Here is a 22,459-nt window from a genome sequence, read left to right as displayed (position 1 = left end):
GTGATGAGTTCAAGCAGGCTCAGAGCCAAAACAGGGCCACAAGAGGGAGTTATCATGCTCTGGAGAATGCTGAAGTTTACAAAAGTACAACAAAATCAAAAACCTATGAGGTCAACAGCTCTCCCGGCCCTGACTCCCAACAAAGCCCCCAGCCCAATGAGGATGGAGCATGTGAAATATGGAGATTCAGTTGGGGAATATGGAAAAGAAATGGGAGGGGGAGTTGAATGGCCTATTCGGGGAATCACCTGGATAGGAGCACTCCTGGGAAATGAGAATACACTGCAACATTTTGCTGCAGCCCCACTTAGCCCCAAGGAGACTCCAAAAATGCTGCCAGCTGTGTTGATCCCCATCAACAAACCAGTTCTAGTAGCCCTTTTCAGCTCCACCAGGAACAGGTCTTTTGTGAAGCAAATGGGACTTAATTGCCCATTCAAGACCAGGCCACCCCAAAATACTTTGCATCACAACAGGGATAGCACACAATATAATGCTGCTGGGAAAACCAATTCCCCCCCAGCTATTGTGAGGATTGCAGCTAAACTCAGGAAAAAGAGAAGTCTGAAGGGAGTGGCTACTTAAAAAAGAGTACATTTTCCTTCCCATTCAGCAAATACAGACCCCCACCTTTTCAGGGATTTATGGGAAGGGATGAAAAACCTGAGGGTAGTTTTTCTAGACAGGCTTGTGCCCAGCCTCCCCACAATCCCTGAAGAAGTTAAGAACTGACCCAGGCCTTTGGTAAAGAGGGTCAAGCAATTATGCCCACCCCCACCCCCGGGATGAGGAAATACCTGAACTGTAAACTCGTTCATAACGTTTCCATCAGTCAATATAGGATGATCCTGGCTGCACTGCAGGCAGGTGGTGGGGCTCCCGCTTGCTTTGATGGTCAATTCCCCCAAACTACCACTAGTCTGGGTTATTATGTTGTTTCCCCATCCTTCCTCCAAGGTGTTCAGGGCACCTTGCACAGCTCATCTCTTCCCATTTTGTCTTCACAACAACCCTTTGAGGTAGGTTAGGCTGAGAGATAACTGGCCCAAGGTCACCCAGTGAGCTTTGCGGCTGAGTGGGGATCTGAATGTGCATTGCCCTGGTCCTAGTCAGATGCTCTATGCTGGGGGTGGGCAACCTTGGGAGGACCAGGGCCATTTTTGCCCCCTAAATATCCCCCTTAAATATTGCAGGGCCATACTTCCCTTCATGGTGCTGAAAAAAATTGCAGCACGGCCCCCATGTTGCCCTCCCCTGCCCTAGCTACTACATTACACTGCTAACACCAAGAACAGAAGAATCCTTGACAACACCAGTCCCCGATGGTGTCATTAAGCTATCAAACATCACCTTTACAATCTTTATTATAGAAACCTTTTCTCATTTCATCTGCACAGTGCTCAGTTTTACATTCAGACCCCCATATACAATCTGTACATTAGTGTATATTAAAAAGACACACAAGACAGTAGTGACTCTGCTATGGCCCTTATTTCATCACATAGGGAGGAGAGGGAAAGAAAGTCTGAGCCATTTTGTTTCTCTCTCTCTCCCTTCCCCCTATTCCCCTATGATCTGGACTCAATTGGCAAAACCAGAGTTTAAACAAAGTGACCGTTCCTTGTTGTGCAGTTGTGAGAGGAGGAAAAACCATGACAAATTTGTAAGTTTTAAAATTATTTTTGAAGAGGCAGGGTTGGGGGGGGGTCAAGTTGGGAGGCAAGTGAAAGATTAAATGTGGAGGAAGGGGACAGGGAAAACGGATCAAGGCGGGCGTGAAGGGGTTTGTGGCTGTGCTTCTAGAAGTGTGAAGGGCAGGTCCGCACGTTACAGTGGTTGTGGGAAGCACCTGCATGACTCTGACACCCTCCCACGCCCAACTCAAAAGAGGGTGGGGCTCCCATCCATGTGCATACAGAGGTTTAAAAGATGCACACAGTGTCACAGGGGATGACCACAGGCCTATTTGCAGCGTAATGGGTGGAACAGTCCTGACAGACTAGCATTTCAGGCGGTACGTCCTGACCTTCCACCTCTATGTAATAATTCAAATGAATTGAAGCCAATAACTCAGGACTTGAATCCATCCCATTCACCAGACAGGGAGACGTCTGGCCATAAAAAGGGCTCTGGAGCCTGAGAATGTTGCCACGACCAGCGGGTTCTCTCCTTATCCTCTCCAGAACTTGGTCTTTCCTCTCTCTGGGTCTGGCAAAAGTGAGATATGAGTAGGAAGGGGACATACGTTTAAGGTAAGCAGAAGTTGCTCATTACTGGGGTAACAGCAGATGTGTGGGATATAGGGTTCCCTCCATCTTTTGTTTTTACAGGACTGATGCTCATTAGCAAGACAGGTCTGTGCTATTTAACATTTCACAACATACACATACACACACCTCCAATGATACATTCCAGGGTCTTGGGTTTACAATGCCACTCCGTAACCCACAGCACCAGGGCAGCTGTGTTGCACCACTCCCCAGCCATCACAAGAGGGTGCAACCTGCAGCAGTAAAACCCTTTCGTGCGGGAGTGGAGGTGGAGTATGGTCAACACGTATCCCAAATATCGCAATTTGGGGGGGGAAGTTAACAATGTGTAGGAAGAACTGGGGACACATTCCTGCCCCCCAGCTGTGTGTCCAGTGTGACATGCAACAATCCCTCCTTGGTCTCTCATACACACATACACACACCCTGCCAGCAGGGAATCCCCACCCCCAACATGGGTGCATAGGACACACAAAAGAGGCACCAGTGAGGAAAGAAAAAAAAGAAAGAAAAAGATCTCCAGTTCCCCTTGGGGGAAAAAGCTCAGGTCAGACCAATGTCCCAGGGGGTGGGTGCTCTGTGGAGTCCAAGGTGTGGGGGCCTGCAGAGTCATCCACGGAAAGCAGCTCCCCGAAGGGTCTGGGCGGGACATCCCAGAGCAAAGAAAAGAGAGAGAGAGAGAGAGAAAGGAATTAGACAAAGAGGCAGGAAGGAAAAATGCAGCAGCTAAAAGTCACTCTTTGGAAGTTCCCATCAGCCCTAGCCAGCATAGGCAATGGTGAGGCATGAGGGGAGTTGCAGCCCATCCACATCTGGAGGGCCACATGTTCCCCGTGCTTGAGCTAGATTTCTCCCTTTCTTAGATTCGTGGGTTGTTTTTGTCCCACAACAGCCTCAACCCCCCTCCCCCACCCCTCAGTTCACCAAACTAGCTCTTCAAATGGCTATAAAAAGATGCCCCTTCCCCAACCCATGCTCTCTTAGTGGGAAAAGGAGAAAATAAAGCAGAAGAGCCTTTGGACGGCTTAAAAGGTGGAACAACAAAACAGTGGAGTGGAAACACCTCAAGAGAAAGTTCAGAGGGTGGCCCCCCAAAAAGAGGGCAGGAGGGAGGGTGGAAACAGACAGCACAGGGTTGGCATGAGGCAAGTGGGTGGGGCTGGATGCAGTTATCGGGGCAAAGGATGGAGTCGTGCCCCATACCTGCCGTAGAGCGGCTGCCCGGCGTAGCTCACAGAGTGGGGCAGTCCTCCTGGCCCCCCATAGTAGCCCATCTCGGCACTGGAGGGCGCTGGTTCGTAGTAGCTGCGCATCTGCTGGTGGACAGAGGGAGGCGGCCCCCGTCTCTCCGGTGCTCCCCGCTGTCCGATGCCCACGTTTCGCAAGTACCAGTCCCTGAGGCCCTCCAGGGCCAGGGCTTTGTGGAAGTTACGGGGAGGGGGCAACGGGGGGCCGTAACCAACCTCCCGGGACTGTGGGGGCAACAGTGGCCCGCAGGACTTAGTGCGGGCTGCGGGCCGGGCTCGGCGCTGGAGCGGACTCTCAGGAAAGGCCCCCCACTCCGGCTGGGGGGGGCCATCCCTGCGCGACAGATGCTCGCCCCCACCCCAGCACCTGCGCTCCAAGTAATAGTCCACCAGGAGGTCGTTGTAAGGTAGGCGGGGGCTCCGGCCTGAGATGGAAGGGGTCAGGGCCTCAGCACTTTTGAAAGGGGGGACAGAGGGCAAGAGAGGGTCCTCCGAAGGGGCCCGCTCAATCAAGGCCTCCGAGCTGTTGCTACGGCGGGTCCGAGCAGCAAGGAGAGAGGCCCGGTCAGCACTGGTGTCACGGCTCGGGGGGCCGAGCTGGGAATCATGGCTGCCTGACCACTGGCGGGGGTGGAGAGCTGGAGCCTCCGACCTAAGGGGGGGGGGAGAGAGAGAGATTGATTGATGGATTAGAATCAGTAATTCCAAACTGGATGCCATGAGAGTTGAGAACTGCTAGTGCATTTTTAAACATCTCCTGTGCATCCAAAATATCCACCCACAGAGGGGCCCGACTGCTGCATCTCTGTGTACAGGATTGCTTGGTCTTGTGTAATTTGCTTCCTTCTGAGCCGGCCACCTTGGGCAGGTAATTCTGGTGCAAGTGTGCATCAGTTGCAATTGGAGCAATTCAGGATTAGCCACACTCTGAAGAGGTCTCTGCCTCTTAATTCTCTGTATCAGGAGTGAAGAACCTCAAGCCCAGGGGCCAAATCCAATCCTCTGCGGGGCCAAATCCAATCCTCTGCGGGGCCAAATCCAATCCTCTGCGGGGCCAAATCCAATCCTCTGCGGGGCCAAATCCAACCCTCTGCGGGGCCAAATCCACACCCCTTGGGTTCCCCAGATGACCATGCCCACTTCTCCTGGCCCCACCCCTTCCCCCCAACCACCAATCATTTGATGGCTTCCCGGCTTATGTGAAGTTTTTTCCCCCATTCTAAAAGGTTGATATCCCTCTCCTAAAACGTAGTAAGCTACAATATGTTGATTTTGGGGTCAGGCCCACCCACTACTGGAACACAGCCCTCAAAAGCTTCTTCAACATGGAATTCGATGCTAGGGCTGAAAGGTGCTCTGCATGTCCACTTTACACGATTTAGGGCACAATCCTACACATTAAGAGAGAAAAAAGGTCCTACAATTCCCAGCATGCCCCAGCCAGCCAAAGCTGGGAGTTGTAAGACTTTTTCCTGTTTAAACATGCACAGGATTGTGCCGTTAAGTGTTCCACTGTGGCTCCTACCAATTCAGGAGGCCAGCCTGAAGCAAGGTTCAAGCAAAAATGCTGCACTATGGGGGATATGGGAGTGAAGTGGGCCTCTGCAAACATTTCAGTCCAGAAGAGAGTCACTGAGCCACCAGAAAGTTGCAAGACCAACCAGATAAGACCATCAGTGCCCTGAAGCCTCAGCCCACACCTCACCAGACCTGTGAAAACCCATCATGTCCTTTCCCTCCACCCGCAAGCCGTTCTCTCAAACATCTCTTTGGATTCCCTGTCCCCACCCAGATTCCAGTGTTGACCTGAAGGCCTATAGATCTACAGTTCTATAGCTGCTGCTGCTATTATTATTATTATTATTATTATAGTTTACTGTTTAGAAAGTACCTAAAATTGCTAGGTAGTGTACAGTTAAAAACAAAGAAATAACAGCAGACTTATCAGCAGTCCTGCAAGTTAAAGATAAACACATTAGAGAGGAAAAGAAAGGGGGAAATGCTATTCATACCTTCTTCTCCTTTCTTTGGACAGATACATAGCTCTGTTCAACTCAGAAACTTGCATATACTGCTAGTCCAATAAACGCTGCCTTGCCTAATTCGTAAACATTATTATTATTGCTATTACTATTCTCCCCTTCATGGATCACTGCCTTGTTGTGGAGAAGGGGCTTGCGTAACTCAGTGAAGCCATAAGCTATGCCGTGCAGGGCCACCCAAGACGGACAGGTCATGGTGGAGAGTTCTGACAAAATGTGGTCCACTGGAGAAGGAAATGGCAACCCACTCCAGTATTCTTGCCAAGAAAACCCCACAGAACGTATCACAAGGTTAAAAAAAATGATGCCGGAAGATGAGCCCCTCAGGTCGGAAGGTGTCCAATATACTACTGGGGAAGAGCAGAGGGAATTTCCAAGTAGCGCCAGAAAGAGTGAAGCGGCTGGGCCAAAAGCCGAAAGGACACTCAGCTGTGCATGTGTCAGGTGGTGAAAAGAAAGTCCGATGCTGTACAGAACAATATTGTTTAGGAACCTGGAATGTAAGATCAATGAATCAAGATAAGCTGGAGGTGGTCAAACATGAGATGGCAAGATTGAACACCGACATTTTGGGAATCAGCGAACTAAAATGGACAAGCATGGGCGAATTTAATTCAGGTGACCATCATATCTACTACTGTGGGCAAGAATCCCATAGAAAAAATGGAGTAGCACTCATAGTCAACAAAAGGGTGGGAAAAGCAGTACTGGGGTAAAATCTCAAAAACGATAGAATGATCTCAGTACGAATCCAAGGCAAACCATTCAACATCACAGTAATTGAAGTCTATACCCCAACCACTGAGGCTGAAGAAGCTGAGGTTGATCGGTTCTATGAAGACCTACAACACCTTCTAGAACTAACACCAAAAAAAGATGTCCTCTTCATCATAGGGGATTGGAATGCTAAAGTAGGAAGTCAAGAAATCACCGGGATAACAGGCAAGCATGGCCTTGGTGTACAAAATGAAGCAGGACAAAGGCTAATAGAGTTTTGCCAAGAGAACACGCTGATCATAGCAAACACTCTTTTCCAACAGCACAAGAGGTGACACTACACATGGACATCACCAGATGGTCAATATCGAAATCAGATTGATTATGTCCTTTGCAGCCAAAGATGGAGAAGCTCTATACAGTCAGTAAAAACAAGACCTGGAGCTGACTGTGGCTCAGATCATGAGCTTCTTATCGCAAAATTTCGGCTTAAATTGAAGAACGTAGGGAAAACCACTAAACCATTCAGGTATGACCTAAATCATATCCCTGATGAATATACAGTGGAGGTGACGAATACATTTAAGGGATTAGACCTGATAGACAGAGTGCCTGAGGAACTATGGATGGAGGTCCGTAACATTGTTCAGGAGGCAGCAACTCAATCCATCCCAAAGAAAAAGAAAGCAAAGTGGCTGTCTGATGAGGCTTTACAAGTAGCTGAGGAAAGAAGGGAAGTGAAAAGCAAGGGAGAAAGGGGAAGATATCTCCAACTGAATGCAGATTTCCAGAGAATAGCAAGGAGAGACAAGAGGCCTTCTTAAATGAACAATGCAAAGAAATCGAAGAAAACAATAGAATGGGAAAGACTAGAGATGTCTTCAAGAAAATTGGAGATCTCAAGGGAACGTTTTGTGCAAAGACGGGCATGATAAAGGACAAAGAAGGCAGGGACCTAACAGAAGCAGATGAGATTAAGAAGAGGTGGAAAGAATACACAGAAGAACTATACAGGAAAGATCTGAATGTCCCTGATAGCCATGATAGCGCGGTCACTGAACTTGAGCCGGACATCCTAGAGAGTGAAGTCAAGTGGGCCTTAGGAAGCATTACTAACAATAAAGCTAGCGGGGATGACAGTACTCCAGCTGAACTATTTAAGATCCTAAAAGATGATGCTGTTAAAGTGCTGCACTCAATATGCCAACACATTTAGAACACTCAACAGTGGCCACAAGACTGGAAAAGGTCAGTTTACATTCCAATTCCAAAGAAGGGCAACGCCAAAGAGTGTTCAAACTACCGTACAATTGCGCTCATTTCACATGCCAGCAAGGTGATGCTCAAAATCCTACAAGCTAGGCTTCAGCAGTATGCGAACTGAGAACTACAAGCTGGGTTTCGAAGAGGCAGAGGAACTAGAGATCAAATCGCCAACATTCGCTGGATCATGGAGAAATCAAGCGAATTCCAGAAAAACGTCTATTTCTGCTTCATTGACTACGCTAAAGCCTTTAACTGTGTGGATCACAACAAACTGGCAAACTTTGAAAGAGATGGGAGTACCAGACCACCTTACCTGTCTCCTGAGAAACCTGTACGAGGGTCAAGAAGCAACAGTAAGAACCGGACATGGAACAACCGATTGGTTCAAAATTGGGAAAGGAGTACCACAAGGCTGCATACTGTCGCCCTGCTTATTTAACTTATATGCAGAGTACATCATGAGAAATGCCAGGTTGGATGAATCACAGGTCGGAATTAAGATTGCCGGGAGAATTATCAACAACCTCCGATACGCAGACGATACCACCCTAATGGCAGAAAGCGAAGAGGATCTAAAGAGCCTCTTGTTGAGGGTGAAAGAGGAGAGTGCAAAAGCTGGTTTGAAACTCAACATTCAAAAAACTAAAATCATGGCATCTGGCCCCATCACTTCCTGACATATAGAAGGGGAAGAAATGGAAGCAGTGACAGATTTTATTTTCTTGGGCTCCAAGATCACCACAGACAGTAACTGTAGCCATGAAATTAAAAGACGCTTGCTCCTTGAGAGGAAAGCTATGGCAAACCAAGACAGCATTGTAAGAAGCAGAGACATAACCTTGCCGACAAAGGTTTGTATAATCAAAGCTATGGTTTTCCCAGTAGTAATGTATGGCTGTGAGAGCTGGACTATAAGGAAGGCTGAGCACCGAAGAATTCATGCTTTCCAACTGTGGTGCTGGAGAAGACTCTTACGAGTCCCCTGGACTGCAAGGAGGTCAAATCAGTCCATCCTAAAGGAAATCAACCCTGAGTGCTCATTGGAAGGACAGATACTGAAGTTGAAGCTCAAATATTTTGGTCACCTAATGCAAAGAGAAAACTCCCTGGAAAAGACCCTGATGCTGGGAAAGACTGAGGGCAAAAGGAGAAGGGGACAGCAGAGGATGAGATGGCTAGATAGCATCACCGATGCAATGAATATGGACTTGAGCACGCTCCGGGAGAGAGCGGAGGACAGGAAGGCCTGGCGTGCTATGGTCCATGGGGTCACGAAGAGTCGGACACGACTGAACAACATCAACATTACTATTCTATTCCCTTCCCCTCACAGAGTGCACATGCAAACTCCCACGACGCGTATGATTTTACAGCAGGGATGGGTAACTCGTTTTGGCCTACGACTCCCCTCACCCCTCACCCTTGGCCATGCTGGCTAGGGCTAATGGGAGTTGTGGGCCAAGACACTTGGAGGGCCACAATTGACCTGCCCCTGTTTCACAGCATCCCACTCTGCCTGCAGTCCAGCCTCACACCCCACAGTTGGCAGGAGACCCGGAGGGCGTGCAGCTGCATCCCCCTACCGGAACGGGTGGCTTCCACTGCAAGCACTCCTCGCTAGCACCGGCGTAGCTGGGACACTCCGGCCCTCAAAGCTGGACACGCTCCTGGGTAGGGTGCGGCTTGGGCTGTAGAGGAGATGAAGATTAGGGGCACAGTCCTATACATGTTTAGACAGAGAAAAGGCCCACAACTCCCAGCATGCCCCAGCCAGCATTGTGCCCTAAGGTAATTTTTAAAACAGCAGCCCCAGGTCTGCATCTACAAGGAACCTTTCCGCACACCCACCCTAATACACTGCAACTTCTATGTTACTTGGGAAGAAGCCCCATTGCATTCAGCGGGACTCCCTTTCAAGCAAACCCGGGCTACAAGAGCAGAATTACAGATGGCAAATAGCTCCGCTCCGCTTGCACAGAATGCTGCAGGGGCATTTTCCTTCTGGAAGATGTCGCAGCCTTCCTCAGTCTGGCGCCCTCTAGGCGTTTTGAACTACAACTGCCAGCGTCCCTGACCATGGGCTATGCTCACTAGGACAGATGGAAGGTGAAGTCCAACAACATCTCGAAGGCACCAGGTTGGGAAGGCTGCCCTACAGGCTCAGATGCCTAACGAAGCTTGAAGGGCTGGTTTTTGTCTTTCTTGTTTTGCTAGGAAGGAGGGAGCCATCTTAGACTCATCCTTGCAGAGCAGCTTCTGGTTACAGGAAAGGAGGTCTCAGCTGGTTGGGCAGTTTTGCCCCCGCCATTGTTTTCTCTAGCAGCTAGGGTTCCCTCCTCCTTCCCCTCCAAGCAGCTAAGGTATATTAGCCACCATACATTTGGTTTACACATGCGGTTGCATGAGTTGATAAATCCCTGAAGTGGCCACTTTAGACCGGGGGTGGTGGTGGTGGTGTCACATCTTGTATGCTACCGTATGTTAAAAAGAAAGAAAAATACTCCCTGGAGCTGGAACACACTTGCACTCAGTTCTAGCCTAGCCCACTCCCTTTCCCCATCATGTGCTAGTTTTCTATTGATAGGGAGCTGTTGTTTTAATGTGGGTGAGCATTCAATTTCTGTTTTTTAAAAACAAATATTTGAAGTATTTTCATCCTGCTCCCCAGCCAAAAAGGCTCCCAAAGTGGTTAACAAACAACCAGTTAAGACACGTTAAAATGCCTTACACCTTCAGCCTGAAGTGGTACAGCCCACGCTGCCCACCCATTTTGCTGCATGCATAATCCAGGCCCGGGTCCTTGCAAGGGACTCCATGGGTTTCAACAAGTAACTCCCTCCCCACCTTCACTTTACAAATGGAGACACACACACGGGACTGAGCTCCCCATGTATCTCCTGCTCACCTGGTAGGGCTGGCCACAGAGTTCCTACGGTCTTTTGCCTCACTGTATAGATCTGGCTGCAAAAGGCGCCACCCTGGTCGGCGGTCGGGGCTGCTGGAGATGGCACGGAGGTGATCTCGGGCCTTGGGGGGTGAAGGTCGGTCGGAGAAGGTCCCCTGATGGTTGGAGACTTTGGAGGGATGGTAGCTGTGCGGGTCGTCTAAGGACAGAGCACAATGCATGGGATAGAAGCAGCCACATACCCCTGCCTCGGCAAAAATACAAAAAATAAAGATAGTTCAACAGTTCTCAAAACCTAGACTCTCTCTGCAGGGGTGGCCAACTTGTGGGTCTCCAGATGTTTGAGCCTACAACTCCCATCATCCCTCACCATTGACTACGCTAGCTAGGGCTGATGGGAGCTGTAGGCCAAAACCTCTGGAAGGCCGCAAGCTGCCCACCTCTGAACTAGACACACTGTTTTCACTTGATAAAGCTGTTCCTAGATTGTACATGTATAACACACATGCACACATACCCCCAAATGCAAGGTAGAAAGACTTATAGTGCTGCCCTTCTTCCCAACATGCTACTTTTAAATTCTAATTTATTGTGGGTTTTGGGGAGGTGAAGGGAGGGGAGTATTTCATTATGGAACTGCCTCCTGCAGTCTGGAGTGGTAAAGTCCAGGAACACTTTTACCATGTGATGAACTGTTTGCCCTGGGAGCCCTTGATCTGAGCCCTTCTTAGGAGACCCAGGAAGTTGCTACAAGCTCTTCTCACCTAGTTCTCTCTGTATGTATTAACTGGGCTAGGAGACCGATCTCCTCCTCCAAATTAAGCACAGGTTTTGTGTTTCCACCTGACTTTGTGAACCGAGAGTTCTCTTCACCAATGGGGCCACACCTTTTCCTCTGCCCTTGCAGTATCCCTAGTGGGCACCTTGAATGTTGCTGCAGACCAATAGCTTGTGCTATGATATTGTCTTTTATGGTTTTGTTTTGTGAACCCCCAAAGCGCTTTGGCTATTGGGCAATACAGAAACGTAACAAAGTAAATAAATACAAATCAATCAATCAATCAATCAACTGGTGCTGTGCTCCTTTCATATGTTTGTTTGGGGGCAAAAGCCAAGCAAGGCTAACCAAGCTGCTTTTGTCTAAGTTACATCTGAGGGTTTCCAAACTGCTTTTGATCTGCTGCAGCAGTTCTGATACAGGAAGACGCAAGACCCCACGCCCCTGCCCCTTTCCTGGTCTTCAGCATTCCTGTATTCCAGACGGAAGCCATTATGGATCCCAAGAACCCTGGCTCCAGATCAGGGTTTATTGTCGACTCACTCACAGATATGAGTTTGGATCTAATATTGTCATTCTGGCAGAACGGGACTTCCAAGTCCTTTCCACCCCCACCCCCCAGTGCACCCTCCAAATCGCTCCAGAGGGTTGGGAGACGCTCTGAAGCAGATCTGGAGGGTGTGCGGGGGGCTGCAGCGGGGAGCAGTGGACAGGAAAGTCCCATTCCACTGGTGGAACAACAATCTTGGATCCAGCCCTCCCCGTTCTCAATACTATGCCTCCCAGATCATGCATTAACTGAGACTTCACACTCCAACACCAACACACACACCACTTACATTAACACACTGGCTAGCGAGCAACTGTCTTTGAGCATGTACAGAGTGTCTTTACCTCCTCTCTGTGTATACATTGGGGATCAGGGGCCAAGGGCCTCCAGGCATGTTTGAGCCTTGGGCCCCTCTCACTGGAGCTGGGCACTGCTTTGGCTTGCTGCCACTCGCTACTTATGGGACACCACTGACCACCCGTCCTGGATCTGAGGAAGAAACCCATGGGCTGTGGACCACACTTACCGTTTTCATGGCTAGCCGATTCGGACAGGGAGCTGCTCTCCGAATGAAAAGCTTCTTCTTTATTTGAGAGAGAGAGGGAGGGAGAGAGAATAAAAAAGGGATGGATGAGAAACTGGAGCATGATATTAGCCACATAATAATCCAGAAGGAAGCTGGGTGGGTAATGTGTCACCTACCCAGCGTGGCCTGAACGGGAGAAATGGTTAGCTCCTGTAAGATCCCACCCAACATGAGAGAAGGATTCATGGTTGGTATGCCTATATTCTGAGGGAGGGGGACTCAGGATTGCAGGGCATCCCCATTCCCTTCCAGTGAGCTGTGTCCCCACCCTGTGCCTCAAATCACCCTTGTGTGGCAATTAGGTTTTAGAATAAATATGGAAGTGTAATTACTGCACAGGGGGGCAGGGCCAAGGAGAGGGGGGGGGACTATTAAAACAAGTGGGGGAGAAAGGAATAATAAAGGGTGAGAGAGAGAAGGGAGTGTCCAATTCCACCCACTTTTGGCTTTGGCCCCACCCACCCCTGGAATGCACCCCTCCCCTGACAGGTGTCCCTAGAGGAACTGTAGCCCTTGAGAGGGGTGGTGGTAGTTTCGCTACTCCTATGATACCCCAGGGAATGGGAGTCCCTTTCCAGCGTTAGAACATAAGAGGAGCCCTGCTGGACCAGACCACGGGTCCATCTAGTCCAGCATTGTGTTCACACAGCGGCCAACCAGCTGTTGACCGGGAGCCCACAGGTATTGTATTTGTTGGGCCACAGACAAACTCAGTTTTGGTCACGAATATTCCAGGGGGATGGATAGAGACTATACAAAGAAAAGAGTTGCTCAGGAGTGAGAAATGAGGGACGCTGAAGACTGTATGAAGGGGCAGGATCAGAAGGATGGAGCCCTCACTCACCGTGGCTGCCCCTCTGGAGGGGCCCTTTGCCCAGCCGGAACCGGCACTCTATAACCTGTGCCTCAAGCTCCCGAAGGCGCTGGGCAGCATCCGCCTGGACCTGCCTCCGGCGACGACGCTGATCGGCTGTTAACTCGGGGGCAACTGCAAGGCGCCGGGCAGCCTCCGCCATTTGCTGTTGCAGTGCCAGCTCACGGGTCAGCTCCTCCAGCAAAGGTGCTTCCTGGGAGACGACAGGAGGCTTGTCAGGACCACCTCTGAAGCCCTCAGGCCTCCTCCTCCTGAGCGCTCTCTCTCCCCCTCTCCCCCCACTCACACTCACACACACTCTCCCCCCCTCACACACACACACTCTCTCTCCCCCTCACACACACACACTCTCTCTCCCCCTCTCACACACACACTCTCTCCCCCCCTCCTCTCTCTCTCTCTCTCTCTCTCTCTCTCTCACACACACACACACACACAATCACGAGAAACAGCTTGCCACTCACCTCATTCTTTAAGGCAGGGGGAATTCGGTAGGCAACCGCCGGCCTCCTCCGCACAGGCTGGGGCCTTTCTCCTGGTTCCAGTGGGTATTCTGGAGGCAATTTTCCAGTCAGCTCCTGGTGTTGAGAAAGGAGGGGAGGCAAGCAGCAGTCATTAGTACTGCTGGGTTGAGAAATCCAAGGTTAAAAACAGCACAGGGGGAAGGGGTAGTGTTTGTGTGTATCCCTTGCACTTCAAATTAAATTCTGCACCAAGAGTACAGGAATTTCACAACTTGTATAAAGCTCAGCAAGTTTGCATATATTTGTTTATTCTGCATAATATATTCTGCAGTGAATGTCCAAGCCCAATTCAAGGATTAGATATTAGGTTTGTATTTCATGCAGATGATATTGTCACTTTATATTTAATGTACTGAATGCAGTATATATAATTTGTTTCTTGGGTTTTGTTTCTTTTTGGTAAAGGTAGGTAGGTAGGAAGGATATAGTTAAGTAGCTGGTTCACAACTTTTAAAACGCAACATGATCTGGGCCCAGCACACCTCCCTGAGAAGCCTTCATATATTCCTCTCCATTTTCCCAGATTAAGGAATGAAACCTGGCTCTGTCCATCATGCTTTACAAACGGTACAACGTACCAAAGCACAAAGCAGGGCTTTTTGGTCATGGCCCCTTCTTACATTAGTCCTTTTTCCTACTTGTGTTTCAGTGGAGGGTGAAGAGCTACATGTTTTCCAAACCATTCCCAGCTTTTAACTGCCCCATTCTTTGTGAGCTTTTGTTCCTTCCCCTAGTCACATACTAGTAACTTGCCAGATTACAACTCAGATTTCGTGCTCTGAAAGATGGCAGGCAGCTTTCTAGATTCTGTAACTACACCAAGGGTGGAGAGAAGGTAGATGAGCTTACACCAAGGTGAGCTTACACCAAGGGTGGAGAGACGGTAGATCTGGATTGACTGATAGATCTTTGGATGGTTTGCAGTAGATCACCAAGGATTTCTGACTCCCAAATGAACCCCCCCCCCCCAATTATACTGCCGAAATGAAGAAAGCTTGGGGTAACCAGGAGTGGATTTTTGTGTGGAAGGGTTCTGGGGGTCTTTGATGCGAAAGGACTGTGTTCTGCTCAGTTCTGGTGCTCAAAACAAATTCCTGGGCTCAGAATTCCTCGATTCGAAATGTCTATGTCTTTTGCGCCAAGTTCCAGTCAGTGGCTCTCACGGTTCTACTAAAAAACAAAGTTGATACAACCATCTTGAAGTCTGCCTACCCCGGCTCAAAACTAGTCCCCCTCCCACAGCGAGGACTCACCGCTTCCTGCAGGCAGACCCGGCGCAACTCCTTAAGGCGCAGGCTGAGCACCTGCTGAAGCGTCCGCTGCTTCTCTAGGAGCTCTTGCACCCGCTCCAGCCGAATTCGGGGACAGAGCTCCCGCTGCAAGGCCTCTGCAGAAGAATGAGCAGAGGGTTAAGGATCTGCAGAGGCTTGAGACAGATTGAAAATCACTGATTCTACTCTCACTGGGTGCAGCGAGGAAGGGGACCAGCTGGGAAAGGGGCTGGACCGGTGGGAATAAGAAGTTGGGGTGGGGCGCAAATATGGTGGAAAGAAGGAAGTTACCTGAAGAGCTGTAGCTGGATGAGTTGATCAGCTGCTTCACCTCCATGCCTGGGAGAGATCAGTTTGCCTCCTGCTTCTGAGGGGAATCACTTTGCTCCAAGACCCATCGGGAACTCCCAGATGGAGGACCTCAGTTGGTTACTGTCGCAGGGAGACAAAGGGAGGAGTAAGAAGGGGGCGTGCTCCTGCAGACACAGGCAGGTGAGTCATCAGTGGACGGCATGATGCTGCAAAAAAAAGGGAAATCCTTCCTGAACTCAGCAGAGGGCATGCAAAACCACGAGGAGAAAGGCAGGGGCCAAAGAGATGACCCACACCAAAGACAGCTATCGTCCCAAGGTGGATGGGTGAGGTGCCCAGCTAAGAGCATTTTGGCGGGTGGATGCAAATCTTCTAGGGTTAGGCGAGCAGGGCCCAGAGGAGGTCCTGATGAGCCTTGTTCCTTCTCTGGACAGTTTCCTCCACTAGATCGAAGAGTTTGATCTACCCAGGGGTGGTCCTCCTTCCTCACCTTGGTTCAGTTGTGATTCCAGAGGAAGGCAGCCTTGAACCTCGCTGGGGCTGACCGTTCTAGGCTCCTCCATGCCACATGGCTGAGGAGCATGGGAATGCTGGGAAAATTCTGGTGGAGCATCGCCTCCCATGGGGCATCACAGACCTTATGCAGCATTGGGATGGGAGACACGGCAGCAAGGGTTGAAGTGAGCCTGGCGTTTGGCCCAAGCGATGCCGGGCCCAGCACACATGTGGCACCAAGGCTGCAAATGTAATTTGCCAACTAAAGATCAATGGCAGGAACTGTTCTTGATTGAGTGTGTTAGATCTTCCCATGATCATGAAAGGTCAGCCACTGTGGCTGAGGAGCCAACTCAAGGGGAAGGCCTAGAGCAGGGGTGTAGAACCTCTGGCCCTCTGGGGTTTGTTTGTTTATTTATTCATTCATTCATTTCATTTCATTTCTATACCGCCCAATAGCCGAAGCTCTCTGGGCGGTTTGCCAGAGGGTCATGCCCCCTCCCCGACCACTGGTCACTGGGTGGTTTCCCGGCTTTTGTGTAGCTCCCCCCCCCCATTCTAAAAGGTCGAAATGCCTCCCCTAAGGCTGTTACTGGCAGCAACAGCCTTAAGATACAACAGGCTGGTATTCTGGCTCCACCCTTTTTTCCTTTGGCCCCGCCCACCACTAGAACATAGCCCCCAAACCTTCTCCAAGACAGAATGCCAGCGGTTCAGCACTCCTGTCCTAGAGGGTGAACATGAGCTGCTGTGGGACCCCTTCCCATCTCTCACACGCTACAGGGCAAAGGGTGGAAACAGCAGCGACATCTCGATACTGGTGAAGCCCGAGCCACTCTTTCCCCTTGTCCCCAAACCCAGCCCTTGCAGTTTCAGCGCCTATCCGCTGTCTGCTCACAGTTGTCAACAGTAAAGCACAAGGGGAGAATGACGAGGGTCAGGCAGTTGGTTTGACCTGGGGTTCCCAAAATGACAAGTCAACAGAAAAAAGACTTGCAGACCGAGACTACTGTCACTGATGTTGTTCATCCTTAACAGGCTGGGAGTTTTGACAAATACAGAATCACCAAACCCTCACCCTAGGCCTTTTTGAGGGGTGGGGGTAGCATTCTGGGGCATGAGTCTTCTTCCTAGCTTGGGCTGGCACTGGGGGTAAGCCAGTAATTGCAGGAGTATCCCACACTGAGAACGTAAGATCTGCCTAAGCAGGATCGGACCAGAGATCCATCTAATTCCACCTTCCCCATTCTGGGTCCCTCCAGATGCTGCAGACTGCAACTCCCATCTGCCCCACCCAAGTGGCCAATTGTCAGGGACAACGGGAGTTGTAGTCCAATCATCTGACAGGCACCAGCCCCTAGTAACCACAGGACTATTGCCTCTTGAATAGGGAGGCTGCACGTAGCAATTACATTTTACCTGTTTTAACTTCCTTCTAAGTGGCTAAGCATGCTTGGAAATGTATGGTTTGCTGACCGGAAGCATGTCCAATTTATTGAAGTATTTGCATGTATTATGTCAACTAATGTCATTTAGGGTTTTCTTGATAAGAGAACAGCCTTGGTTCTTTTGTGGGGGAAGAGCGACCCAAAGAAAAGATATACCATACCTGCTTCTAAGTGTACACATTCGCCTCACCTTTATGCCCGAGGCTGGCTCAAAGCCAGAGTACCCATTCCCAGATCTCCTTCCTCTCCCCCCACCCCCAGCTCACAAACATACACAATGGGAAGTCTGGGGGCAGCAAGACAGCTGGCTCGCTCTCTTTATTTCTGGGTTGAGGCCAAAGCCCACAGCTGTTTCCCTGTGAGACCAGATCAAGGCTAAGCCCAGCTGGGAGTCCAGGGAACCATGCAGCCAGGAAACCTCCCCATTACGTAACTAATCCCAGCTGCAGCAGAGAGAAGCATGAATCACACCAAGAACGACATCCATGCCAGGTAGAACAGCCGCAGCATGCGTCCCCAACACGTTCTTGTAGATTGCAGCCCTGCTGCTGCCGCCTTCGTACCAAAGATTCATTTTCCCCTGGCCACATATCTAATGCATTAAATTCTCCCTCACACACACACACACACACACACACACACACAAGGCATGGCCAAATGTGAATTCAGACAGCTAAAATTCTCACACACACACACACACACACACACACAATTTCTATGTGTCAACGAACAGATTGGTCCTACTGCGCCCCAGCGTAACAAGACAGGAACAAAAGGGGAAAGGGGGCACAGATTGCATCTTTGCCACCAGCAATCCCTCCCCTTGCCACTGCCGGGCTCCCGAAATCACCGCAGCCAATTCCTTTTCCATGACTGTTCCGTGTCAACACCTTCCTCTCTACCCCTCCCAGTCACTGCTGGCTGGCTGTTCTCAGGGAGTGGATAAGTAAGGTGGCTGCTGAGAGGCAGGACAGCAGGCAGAAGCTGCCGTGCAGGCCCTGCAGGGAGAAAAACAAAACACACAAGCCAACAACAACCTGTGCCTGGGAAACCAAAACCGAGCACTGAGAATACGCTACACTAATTATGCCAGTCTTCACGTATCTAACTGCTTTGCAGAAGTTCTTCTCAGAAGTTCTTCTCCTATATAAAATGTTGGCCGGGGGAAGGGGCTGGCTGAGGTTCAGGTGGGCAGTGTGGTTTAGATCTGGGTTCAAGACTTGGGCAGCCTTTGGGTAAAAGCCCATTAATGGACCTCTTTAACTAGACAGGGAGGTAGTGGGCTGTGGCTCAGTGGCGGAGCCCAGGCTTTGCGTGCAAAAGCTCCCCGGCATCTCCAGGTAGGGCAGGAAGAACTCCTGTCTGAAATCCTGGAAATCCACGGCCTCTTAGTGTTGACAATCATGGACGAGATGGGCCAGTGGTCTGGCTCAGAATAAGGTGACTTCCTATGTTCCTCTAAGTGCAAATGGACAGTAGGCCCCAGAGTTACTTTATTTAGCACAGCACCTATCCTGTCCTGTCATTTCTGCCAAGGACTCTGGGACAGCAGCATCGCTACCTTTCCCTACTACAAGACATAGAGATGTCCACCAATTTAGATGGCTTTAAAAGGGGGTTAGACAAATGCATGGACGGAGAAGGCTATCAATGGCTACTAGTCCTGATGGCTATATGCTACCTCCAGCATCAGAGGCAGTATGCCTATATTCACAAGTTGCTGGGGAACATGGGCAGGAGGGTGCTGTCGCACTCATGTCCTACTTGTGGGTTTCCCATGGGAAGCTGGTTGGCCAGTGCATGAACAGAATGCTGACCTAGATGGATCCTTGGTCTGATCCAGCATGGCCCTTCTTATGTTTGTTGAGGGCAACTGGCACGCAGCTAGAACGGTGGCACTTTGGGCTTCTTAACGGCCCATGGGGCTAAATACCAGCTCCTGCGCTTGAATAATATGGGCACACAGAACATAATCAGCCACTTGTAGGTTACCAGCCATACTAACAGAGGCACAGGGTTGGAATTTATTTTTCTCACGTGAGTAGTTGTATAGCTCCTACTTATCAAATTCATCCTCCTGTATTGTCCCCTCAAGTAGGGAGTTGTGGTTATTCCCATTTTACCTATGGGGAAAAACAAGTTGGGATTTGAACACAGGCCTGCCAGGATCCAAAACTTTTTACCACTGGCTCATTCTTGCGAGAAGAAACTGGAGATTGAGACTGGGAGAAAAACAGCAGGGCAAACCTCAGGTATGTCTGAACGGGAAGACAGACAGACAGAGAGACCAAGAGCGCATATTTTATGGGCAAAGTTCAGCAGGTGGAGCCCTTCCCTGGAAATCCTTGCAACACCTGGTCACGTCATCTTGGCTGGCAGCCTCAGGCAAAGGTTCACCTAATCCTCAGACAAGAGTCAAACTGGGCAGGACACAGCACATCCTCTCAGAGCCAGCAAGGTAGCAATTTCCTGCTACCCCTCCACACACCCACTGTCTTGCCTCTCTGCAACCATTAATTTCCAGTTCAGAATCATCTCTCAGTGCACAATCCTGGCTTCCAAGTCGAGGCTTGGTCTGAGTCCAGGCTCAGCCCTGGGACCCATTTGCAAGGCCTGGGCAGTGCACCCCCGAGCATGAGAAGCAGTACACGAAGGTAGCACCTCTGAGCGAGTATGAGTATGGACACGCTACCAAGACGCCATGATCAGCCTCCATATGCTGAGCTCTTAATGACATAGGGCAGGATACAAATGTTTTAAATAAATACATTTTCAAAAATATGCATTACTTGGGGCAGAGGCTTTCAAGCTCAAGCAAAGAGATCTCCAAGTAGGCTTAGGCACAGGCAACTTTTATGAAACACAATAAACACTATTTCAAATCTTCCCCCAGTTTCCGGTGCCCAGGCCCGACTCCCTCCCAAGGCTAGAGATCAAACCTGGGCATTCTCTAACAGGCTCCGCAGTCCAAGGCACTCCTTCAACATTTTGTTGTAAATAGTGCCTCAGAGCAAAGGTTCCCCTTCCGATCAGAGGCTGAACCCTTACCACCACCACCACCACCACCACCCAGACCCATTCCCTTTATGTAGGAGACACCCACCCCCACATCCCTGACTTTCCTGCAAGGAGCTCAGGGTAGCCCTCCATTTATCCTCATGACAAAACCCTGCTTAAGGTAGGCTGCCTGGTAGTGACTGGACCAAGGTTACCCTGTGAGATTCATAACTGAGGAGGCATTCGAACTAGATCCTCCTAGACCTATCCCAACACCCTAACCCAGGAGTAGGCAACCAGGTGCCCTCCAGAGGCTTGGGACTACAACTCCCATCAGCCCCGACCAGCACGGCCAATGGAGGGCTGCAAGGTTACCCACCCCTGCAAGGTAGGCATTATTGTCATCGTCTCTGTATTGCAGATGGGGGGGGGGTGTCTAAGGCTGAGAGAGAAGAGCTCACCGACCAAATTTATGGCAAACTGGGGACTCTATGATGCATAGTTCAAGTCTCTTTGGCCAACACCTGACGCCAGCTATACATAAAATTCATATATAAACTTAGTGCAATTACGCTTTGGAATACAAGTAGCACCAGCACTACATTTTAAATGCCTCAGTGACCAGGCATCTGAGGTATTTTCAGTCTGTTTTAAATATGAATGCATGACAACAAGGTTGATACCTAGACTTGAGTATGCCCCCTCTGATCTCTCTCTTACACACACACACACACACACTTATTCTAAGCAATTCTGCTCTAAAAAAAGGCAGAAATACTTAGTCAGGGTCCCCCACCCCTCCTCTGCTTAAAGTTTTCCTGCTGGATTGCTCAAGAACAGAAAAGGCAGGGCCAAGTCACCTTGCAATTCAAGGCGCACCCGCACAAACTCCAGGGCAGGAACCCCAAGTCTAGACCACAACCGCAGTACGAAATTTAAGCCGCATTTTCCCTAGAAACCCAACCGCCTCCTCCTCCCCGCCGAGCCTCTCTTCGAACTTTATGGCATCGCAACCTGCAGCTGAACAACACCCGCACCTTCTCCGAAGTTTGCAAGCGCACCCACACAATAGTGTAAACTCGGGCGTGGAAAGCCACCCGTGAGATAAGGAGGCGGCCGGACCCCTTCGGGAGTTAGGGGAACGACTCCGGATTCAAAGATCATGGGAGAGCTGCGAATCAGCCTCCCCCGCCCCCACCCCCGGTGCCCAAACAAGCCCTCCGCCGCGCGGCTCGAATACCAGGAAACAAAGCAGAGAGAAAAAGTTGGTTACTTACTCGTTAACCGAGAAGTTTCCATCCGGAGGGAAAGAAATCTGGGAAGTTTGTTGTTGTTATTATTATTATTATTATTCCCTTTAGAAGCGGATCGAACCGCCCTCGTGTCCACCAGCTAGCCCCAGAGAGAGGCAGCTTGAAGGAGTTTCTGCAAACTTGCCCAAACTTTGGCGACTCACGCTTCCCCACGCGATCAGCCACCACCTTGCAGGATCTAAAAGTGCAACTAAGCGCCCCCCCTCCCACTCACCTCCGTCTTTCCTTTAAACCGAGATACGCCCCCCCACAACTGGGGGAGGGGGGAAGGAATAGATCGGGAATCGCAAGGAGGCCAGCCCCCCGAAACCGCCCAGTTTCACTGCTCGGCAAAATCGAAGTGAACTGCGAAGGAGGCGGCGAACCAACCTCCAGAGCAGCAAACGAGAGCGGGGAGGGGCCACACCTTTTAACCCTCGCCTCGCCTCGGGCTGCCAAATACACACACACACACACACACACACACACGGGCGATAGGGTTCAAGTCTGCACTCTTTGACCTGGAATCCCTTCTTCAGTAATTTCAGATGTGTGAGGGATGGCTACGATCACTTGGGGGGGGGGCACTCTTCACATGCCTAGTGGCGCTTTCGTCTGTATTATTACTGATGGTGCAGATAGGTAATTTTAGACCCTAGACTTAATGAGTAGTATCCTATATTAGTCCTACATAGAGTAGATCCCTGGAAATGAATGGGACCTAAGTCATTTCGAGGGGTCTACTCTACATAAGACTAACACTGGATACTACCCAGTTGGGGGCGGGGGTTACACAGTCATCTGTATCATTTATTTACTTATCTACAAGTATTTATAAACCACTTACATATACCAATTTCAAAGTGGTGTAGACAAATCATAAAT

General features: G+C 50.0%; 1 protein-coding gene across 1 annotated transcript; it reads right to left on the bottom strand.

Annotated features, from left to right (window-relative positions):
• Positions 1 to 1,317: 1,317 nt before the first annotated feature.
• CCDC120 (coiled-coil domain containing 120) lies at positions 1,318 to 21,937 on the bottom strand. Its single transcript, XM_084836202.1, has 10 exons — positions 21,560 to 21,937; positions 15,322 to 15,462; positions 15,013 to 15,146; positions 13,700 to 13,813; positions 13,206 to 13,428; positions 12,302 to 12,358; positions 10,448 to 10,646; positions 9,126 to 9,230; positions 3,474 to 4,169; positions 1,318 to 2,909 (listed from the first exon to the last, which is right to left on the bottom strand). The coding sequence occupies exons 2-10, from the start codon at positions 15,365 to 15,367 to the stop codon at positions 2,819 to 2,821; spliced, it is 1,665 nt and encodes a 554-aa protein (XP_084692328.1). The 5' UTR covers positions 15,368 to 15,462; positions 21,560 to 21,937; the 3' UTR covers positions 1,318 to 2,818.
• Positions 21,938 to 22,459: the final 522 nt, after the last annotated feature.

The sequence above is a fragment of the Heloderma suspectum genome, chromosome 2 (assembly GCF_057233095.1).
Source record: "Heloderma suspectum isolate Gila_16-S chromosome 2, 16-S_ref, whole genome shotgun sequence".
NCBI classification, from domain to species: Eukaryota; Metazoa; Chordata; class Lepidosauria; order Squamata; family Helodermatidae; genus Heloderma; species Heloderma suspectum.
Note: the sequence above shows the minus strand (reverse complement) of the source record. Positions and strands in the feature narration are given on the sequence as shown.